Source organism: Dendronephthya gigantea, unplaced genomic scaffold (assembly GCF_004324835.1).
Source record: "Dendronephthya gigantea isolate DGI-Jeju-01 unplaced genomic scaffold, DenGig_1.0 000001F, whole genome shotgun sequence".
NCBI classification, from domain to species: Eukaryota; Metazoa; Cnidaria; class Anthozoa; order Malacalcyonacea; family Nephtheidae; genus Dendronephthya; species Dendronephthya gigantea.
Window position 1 is genome coordinate 2,856,038 of NW_021163011.1, and position 9,035 is coordinate 2,865,072.

A 9,035-nucleotide genomic window follows, 5' to 3' on the forward strand; every position below is an offset into this window, starting at 1 on the left:
CGATTGACATTATGCGCTCTCCTTACGGACACACTTATCTTGTCAAAGGCATTTACCATCTCTTGAGATGCTTCCAGTTGGGTTTTATTTCTTCGGTTTTTACGGTGTAATGCTAGACGCTCGTTGGTCGTCATCGCCGTTAATTAATCGACCAAACACATCAGCATGCGAGAATGAACCAAACCAATATAATATTGACTAGAGTGGTTCCTTCCAAAAGCCGACTTTGATTTTCGCAATTACTTGCAATTAAACCGTATGTAAATACAGTTACGTCAATCGTAGATTACAAATGGTGGGTTCTTTTGTGAGCATATGTTATTGACATTAACATTGTTCTGCTTTGCCTTCTATTGCACAATAATCAATGCTCCGTGATCTCATTATGATGCATTTAGGTATAGCCTGCAACATGCAACAGTTAAACTTGCAATTTCATAATGTGCGTCAGTTAATACTGTGCGAAAATCAGAGAAAAGCGAGAAAAGCGTGTCATCAGGGGATATCAGGAAGACAAATGTGGCAAGAGGGATGGATAATCAACTGCAATGTCTGCAATGATATATGTTGTTAAAGCCGGATTATCCACTGGATAGAGATTATAATAGAGCCATTTATCACAAAAATTTACCTAAGACTTTCAAGATTTTATGATTAAAACCCCGTCTTGTTTGATATTCAAATCGATTCCAGCTATATAAAGACTATAAATTTTGATCTGAGCAAGCAAAAATTGCAACACCTCAGCAAAAAAGAGCGTCCTATTGACTTAAATACTTCAAAGTTCGGTTACGAAAGGTTATAATATGTATAGAAATTGTACCCCTGCATGTGGCCGGTTGTTCGACATGCGTTTAGTAGTGGGTAAGTTGGAAATTATAAAATATCTGGGCACACTGGGCTGAAATATTTAAATGTAAATGGTTCAATTTTCAATGCAAGGGAGTGCATATTTAATGCATAGGATGCAGGGTTTAGTCATTAACAATATGTATGAGAGTATTAAACTTAAGCTTATCCATCGGCATCGTTAAGCCGAACTGTTCGGCTTAACGATGCCGATGGATGTTCAAGCCCCGGCTGCAAGCTAAGGTTCGTATGGTATTTGCGTACTAATAAAGAGCAGTGGAAGCGACTCCTTGCATATTATGTTTCAAGTTCAAAAAAACACTCCCTGTAAATTTTTGAAAATCTTCGTGATATGCCCCACCATAATAGTTTCCCACTAAAATTTGAATCATATTAACGCCGTTGCATCCATGCGTTTTATTTAAAATATTCCTTTTGGTAAATTTGTAAAATCCTTGTATTGGTCCAAGTAGTATAGGTAGTTTACGAAGTACGGAACAAAAAATATTCCGGAAACAAAACGCTCAAGTGATGTTAGCCATTTTGGGACATCAAATTTATATCATCAAATGGGTTTATATGTATTTAAGGACCGTCATCCATGCACTATAGGAGAAGTTATTCGCGCGACGCGAAGCCATATCTGAAATCCGGTGATGTGATCAGTTTGCAAAAAAAATTGCTGCGAAATTTTTATCGTAATTATTATTATAAACAAAATTTTGCTAATAAAGTAATAGGTGGTGCACTATGATAATGACGTAAGAATACTGTACTTCAAAATTCGATGCTTAAGAGTAACATTCAGCCTTTCGTAATGCCTGCATGGTTCTATCTGTGTTGCCATTAATTTTATAGTCGTGATTGTCGTGAACATGTCAAGGTTGCTAATGTGATAGAACATTTCTATGTGTGCGCAGTCAAAACATGACCAATTTGAATACAGAAATAAAGACAAATTTACTTCTGGACTATATTTCAACGGTAAAAATTATTTTTGACACGACAATTACTACCAAATGGAAACTAGACAAAGAGATTATTAATCTTATCTATCTTATCGCTCACACACATAAGTAACTTCGGCTAAATATATATATAGCCGGTATATGTATATATTGTACGTTGGATATTATGTATAATATATATACAGCTAATGCACTAAAGTTTTTTTCTAGCAAGACTTTTAGACTCTGAGCTCGCGAAGAATGGTGGGTAATTTTGACTTGTAACTTGTAATTTGTGGTTTGTTAGAAGATCTAAGACGAAATGCATGATTCACAACAGAAAATTTACCTGCTCTAAAAGATTGGATTGAAATAAGGGATAACAATGCTACATTTTAACCCATCAGCACTTTCGTGCTCTAGAGTTCAAGAGTTGCGGGTTTTGAAAGGAACGGCCTTAGCTGCATACAAAGCGACTGATTTAAGTGTTTGATAACCATAATGGATTGGGAAATTCTCTTTCGATGGATACACCTTGCGAAGTAGCACGGCACTTGTAATAGCCTTCTGTTGCCGAATTTGCAAACTGAAATACGAAAATTCCAGGAACTTTAAACTTCTGATATAAATTTTCTGGAACTGCTTGAAAAGTATGCTGGTCTTTATTATCCATGGGCTTTCTTAACAGTGAATACGTCACATTTGCACCGTGTGCTTGGCACAGGATCACTATAGTCGAGTACATATTTCTACTACCATATATTCCAACCTCGCTAAAGAACGCTAAAAAGAAATACATTTGCGTGTGAATTGAAACATACACTTATATAGAAAATACTAAATATGAGAAATAAATGTTGTATATATATATATGTTCAGTATATGTACTGTTTAGTTTGACCACTTACCAAAGACCTCTAAATCAACTGAGTCTTTTGAGAATACAGTTTTATTTAAGTACACACCGCAGCGATATCGGCCTGAATCAGCTTCGCTGACATTCCGGAGGTTTAATGTCAAAGATTGCGTATTGTTGGCCAAATCGACCAGTTTGACCTGTTTATTTTCAGAAACGAGTACGCCCTGTTTAAACCACGCGATCTTTTCGGATGCTGTGTAAACACACTTTAATTGAACATCATCGCCCCGTTTAACAACTAACTTTCCACTCGTGGTCACCTTTGGCAACCCTAAAAACAAACACAAGATATTAAAAGCAAAGATTTATATTTCATGTTTTAATGCAATTGTCGCTCGCGACTCGTGTGCGTGTCTGTCTCTTCCTTAGACTTTGAGGCACCAATATTTTAAAATTCTGTTTCATCAAGTACAACTTATAGCAATATGCCAATAAACATTTACCTGTGACAACCAGATGTAATACCAAATAATACTTTCCGGTTGCGCTGTTACCGCAGTAGTAAAATCCTGTATCATGGATCGTCAAATCGAGCAATTTGTATTCCTTTGATGTTATATTTTTATTCAGACGACTGTTTGGTACTGGGCTTAGGTGCTGGGTACCGTTGTTCTTTGCCGAGTAGAAGATATTCTGTCCGACAAACGATTGACAATAGATCACCACGTTGGTTTTAACTGGCTTCACTCTATATTGAGGAGTCGTTTTTTTCTTGAAATGGAGAACCCAATGGAACTGCTGGACATGTCCGTTTGCATCCGTGAATTGGCACGTGTACCGTCCAATGTCCATCATCGCAAACTTTCTAAGCGTCAAAAAGCGCCCAGATACCTTTATTTTACCCGGTTTCAGAGGCTCGCAATGTTTTAAAAACGTAATGTTTTTTCCTTTAGGACACGTCAAAGTGACATCTGCATTGAACGAAACCATCGTGAAATTCGGCATTTTCTTCACTATAATAAAATATCCATGTCAAAAAACAATCGTGCCTAAATATTTGGGGGAGGGAACGGTCAAATCTGCTTTGTTCTGTTCACATATTCTCAAAATACGGAATTTTCTTACATTGTATGCTGGTTAATTAACGTTAGGATTGATTTTGTTACATAATTTTTATAGCTAACTCAAAGTTGATAATTTTATATTTTTAAAGTGTAAAACTTAACGTTTTTCAGCTGTAGGTTTACTTCGGCTGCAAGCTTTTAAGTTAATAAATCTATCTATCTATCTATCTTTGTGACCGCGGTTTTTTGCGGGAGAATTTGGGCTCCGAAAGAGAATTTTGCCTCGGGCCCCCAAAATTCTCTGGGCGGCCCTAACGAAGCGTAGAATGACTTGAAATGAAATAAATGAAATTAAAATGAAATGAAAAAAGTAAATAATATAATCCTGGTGTAGTGTCGTGCTTGTTTTGTTTCATCAAGACAAGTTTTAATAACTCCAAATCATTTCATGCTTTTTTTAATCTTGGGTTGCAAAGATCAGGTAAACAGCTGCTAAGTGAAAGACTTTGTGCTTTCCAAACTCATTTCTAAACTCTTTTCTAGTGGTCCTCTCGTGACGTTATGGTCACAAGCTTGGAGGTTTTTCTTGGTGCTAGGTGTCCATAATACCGTTCTTTGAGAAAGAGGCAATATTATCCAGGCGGCAATTGTGTTCATCAAAGAAGCTTTTCAACTGATTTTATCAGATAATATTTCGACGTAATTTTTATATAAGATCGAGATTAAAATTATTATATTTATTTCAAGATCATTACTCTTTCACTTCTCGGTTGTCTATTTGGTTGACCTATGATACGAGTTGTTTTTTTTTACGATGATCGATTATTTTAATCCCAACTCAGAACCCGTCCCACGCATACTGGTCGAAACATTCAAGGTCATCCAATCACATCAAGGGCGACTGGGCGACTGCCTATTATCTTCGTCCGGGAGAGAATTGATGATATGGAGTTAAAAATTACAAACTGTTGAAAGCACGATCAACAAGAATGACGCCATTTCCAATGCTGTGGTAACCATGACGACTAAGCTAATTTGAAACAAAAACTGGCTTCTTCGAAATTATAGTTATCACTTGAGTCAAAATGTATTTATACCGTGTTTTTGCATTCTTAAAAGAACTGCCCTGATAAGACAGCTATATGAAACTTTAATTCCATTCCTAATTTCCCCAACCGTTTGCCCACTTGAAGCACTGGACTATATTAAATCACGTGTATAAATGCATCGCGTCTTCACCCGTCTTGTTTTTTATGACAAAACTCAACAACCTCGTACCCAGGAAAACCTCGAGTACGAGGTTGAAAACTCAAATGATCTTAATCCTTCTCTTACAAAACGCGCCTAATATTTTGAACCGTTTTAACTGAACCAAAAACGAAAGTCCTCATTCACCCCTACACCTTCTTGATTCGTATACAGTGATATAGTAATTTGAACAGAACAAAAAAACAGTGGAGGACTACACTTCTTAAGGTCTCACCACGATCTTGTTCACCCAACCATGCATAATATCGTTGTGATTGACTGACATGGCGACCCTAACCCTTGTGACAAATGACGGGACCGCAATCGGTTAAGTCTTGGAAATTAGCCAATCGTAACAACAAAACGAAAACAAGCTACTTCAAGATGTCCGTTATTAGCTAAAGTTTAAAATTTAAATGTCGCTATATTCGTTTACCATGACATTTTTCACCAATATACAGTTTAGTTCTGCAGTTCTGCTAGGATTTATGGCGAGGTTTATGGCAGGCAACATATGGGACAGGTATCTACAAAATAGCCGTCGGCAAAGAGTGTCTGTTCTCAGTCATGCAAAGAAATGGAAGTCAATACTTTGTCCTATAGAAGTCAATAATTCGTAATAGCGTTATCACCCGCCAGTGATTTTGTCCTGATCTGAAATAACTTTTACCCAACTTTATGGTTTATTGAACAAATTGCTGTGAATCTTATCCATGATCAATATTTCTGTCTTAAAAACCCAACAGCGACTAACCATAACGATATTCGTATTTGTGCAGCGAGCCATCATATTTTCAAATGGTTGTAAATAACCGTTATTTTCTGACGGTTTCATTCCGTGCATTTCCACAATGACACAGGCTCAGCGACAAAAATTGATTATATAACCACCCATGCACCAAGTGGCAATCGTGAATCAGTTATCTATCATCATACAGAGCAGCTTATCCATGAAAACATGAGTGTTCGATTACCATGCATACAAGGTTAAATATTTAATACTCAAGTTATAAAGAATTTTGAAAAGGTACTATTTGAAATCCTATGTATACTAGCTTCATCGACAGCATTTCTTGGCTTTTATATGTTTTTGCCCATCCTATAGTACACAAAATTGTTGTACTACACACAAATGAAGAACTATCATTGTTGACACATTAATCAACCAAAATATGTATGTCAAACGCAATCTTACTTGGAAAGCAGCCGCTTTTTTTACCCTTCTGCGACGGACGCGTAGAACATATGTCTAGAGACGCAGCTAGCAAGACCAATACGAACAATTTGCCCATTTTGTGAAACGCTCTTTTCGATGTCTTGTTTTTATCCCTCTATCAAAAGAATGACACGAAGGTTCTAATCAACTTGATACTGATTGATTCACGGCGGCCGTTGGGGTTTATATTGCCTTTTAAATGCTCCGCACCCAAACGCGCTGACATACCAGGCATTCGAGTGTCTTATTACCTGACCAATCAAATTGTACTTTACGTGGAAATGCGGAAGAGATTCTTTGTTTACGATGAAAATTTGAATTTGCATGTCACGATGTTACGGCCCACTTGGCTCACAGGGCATTAAATTTTCATGTTGGGTGCGGCGATAGATCACGATATTTCTACAACATTCAAGATCGCGGAAATAAAGTCTCAGAAAAAACTCCCATGATATATGTTGTAATTAAGTTCAAAAATTGATTGCCTGTGTTCAAAAGACATTTTTCTACTGAGATGTTTTGAATTTAAAAGGTATGACAGTATGACTATGGGTACCTTTAAGACACCCTGTATATACTGTTGATTTATTTTTAGCAATAATCTTTACGCTAAAAGCTTCTTGTCATCGAGACCTCTCTAGTTCATACATGACCACCTTTCCTGGGAGTATGCATGTATAAGGTGTGTTTTCGCGTCATTTAGTATATTACTTACATTCAAATGCGTGTAAGAACCGCATTTAATTTTGGCATTGGCCCATTTTTGAAGTTCGAGTCAAGTGCCTAAATGAATTAATTAGAAAACTTATACCAAATGCAGTTCGCGATATTAATCGACAAAAACCTTATAAATAAACAGTCTTTAAAGACCCGGACATATTTTGGCTTAGAATGGAAATTTGATTTTATGCTTTGGGGCATCCGGGTTATGATGTTCCGGGTTTGGTTCAACATCACCTCCAGCAGGCCAGAGTTAGCCTACAGTGTTTGATCGCTTCCACTTTGCAGCAAGGCTACGTTCACATGGGACTGGACGAGTTTTTGACCGTGCTCAAATTCGTCCGGTTTCCTCGTTTGAGAACTGGTAAGATTTGCACTCATTTTTACCGTGTGAACATCTCAACCGGACGAATTCGAAGATTGTTAAAGAAACATTGATTGAGAAACAGCGGATGGGAATCTCTGGACTTGCTCACTTGGAAAAATATTTAGTGGTTATCCGAGGCACGCTGGTCTAACTGGCCTGAAAACTTGCACATGCATATTAGATCCAGATTAGATCAGTATATACTCCACTGAAAGCAAGCACAGGCGAATATAGGGTTATTACTTATTTTGGAAACATTTTCCATGTATGGTCGTTCTTGATGAAATCAAATTAAAAATATTAATTTTCTATGCTGCCTAGTCCAGAGCCGTGTTTGGTTTTATGTTAAATTACTTCATTGCCATAAGACCCTCCCTCGCCCGTCCATACTGCCAATTCTCTCCGCAGGCAATATAATAAAACATTCCGTCATGGTGGCATTGTGTGATATTGTGGTGAGAGTATCCACATATATGAATCGGTTTCAAAATCTATCCACATGCACGCATGCAACACGCTTTCGCGACGCTAGAATGCACTTTCATTATTTTGTACATCTATCTTTGGTATATCACTTGCACATGGTACTTGGAAGACCGCCGTCTGGAGGACTTAACGCCAACAGTTTTTGTTGGTTTTACGAAGCTCGCCGAAGAGCCGCTTTTTTATGTCTTCGGTAATGGACTGTTTAACCTGCGCGGCGATGCACTCTTGGGAACGTTATTATAGTCAGGTGAGATAAGATTGTGAACACCTCAACCGGACGAATTCGAAGACTGTTAAAGTAACATTGATTGAGAAACAGCGGATGGGAATCTCTGGACTTGCTCACTTGGAAAAAAATTTAGTGGTTGTTATCCGAGGCACGCTGGTCTAACTGGGCTGAAAACTTGCACATCTTAGATCCAGTTCACATTCACGGTTGTGGTCTAATCAGAAAGCCTTTCGTCAATAAATCAACTCGATTCAAATAAAAAGCCCAACAGAGAGAGAAAGCATTTAGTTAAGATCACTTTACAGAGATATCAGTATTTGTTTCAAGTAAAATGGATTTCGATCGTCGCAGTATATACTCCACTGTAAGCAAGCAAAGGCGAATACAAAGGGTTATTACTTATTTTGGAAACATTTTCCATGTATGGTCGTTTTTGATGAAATCAAATTAAAAATATTAATTTTCTATGCTAGTCCAGATCCGTGTTTGGTTTATGTTCATTACTTCATTGCCATAAGACCCTCCCTCGCCCGTCCATACTGCCAACTCTCCCCGCAGGCAATTATTGTGTGATATTGTGGTGAGAGTATCCACATATATGAATCGGTTTCAAAATCTATCCACATGCACGCATGCAACACGCTTTCGCGACGCTAGAATGCACTTTCATTATTTTGTACATCTATCTTTGGTATATCACGCAGGCATCCACATTCCCTCTCATATACTTCGTATAATCGCCTCCTAGCCTCTTGTCCTGGCAGTAAACAATAAAAAAAGCGTTCAGCGATGTCATAAGCTGGAGCTATATAAAGGAGCAGGTTAGCATTTCAAAGCGAAATCACCTTCCCGTGAGCGACATATCCCCGTTTATTAAACATCCAAAAAATGTCAAGCAAAAATCAAGGGCCATACCTTCTTTCTATATACTAGGTAGTATAGCTATGTGTAAACACGGTTGTCTGGAAAGTCTATCCATTGACTGCATGGCATTGTACTAAAACAACTATAAGTATGACTTTATGATATGATAAAACTATATAACAGAAG

General features: G+C 37.6%; 1 protein-coding gene across 1 annotated transcript; it reads right to left on the reverse strand.

Annotated features, from left to right (window-relative positions):
• Positions 1-1,550: 1,550 nt before the first annotated feature.
• On the reverse strand, positions 1,551-6,365 carry LOC114529405 (hemicentin-1-like). The gene is made up of 4 exons (XM_028551208.1): positions 6,163-6,365; positions 3,159-3,668; positions 2,705-2,986; positions 1,551-2,579 (listed from the first exon to the last, which is right to left on the reverse strand). The coding sequence occupies exons 1-4, from the start codon at positions 6,257-6,259 to the stop codon at positions 2,278-2,280; spliced, it is 1,191 nt and encodes a 396-aa protein (XP_028407009.1). The 5' UTR covers positions 6,260-6,365; the 3' UTR covers positions 1,551-2,277.
• Positions 6,366-9,035: the final 2,670 nt, after the last annotated feature.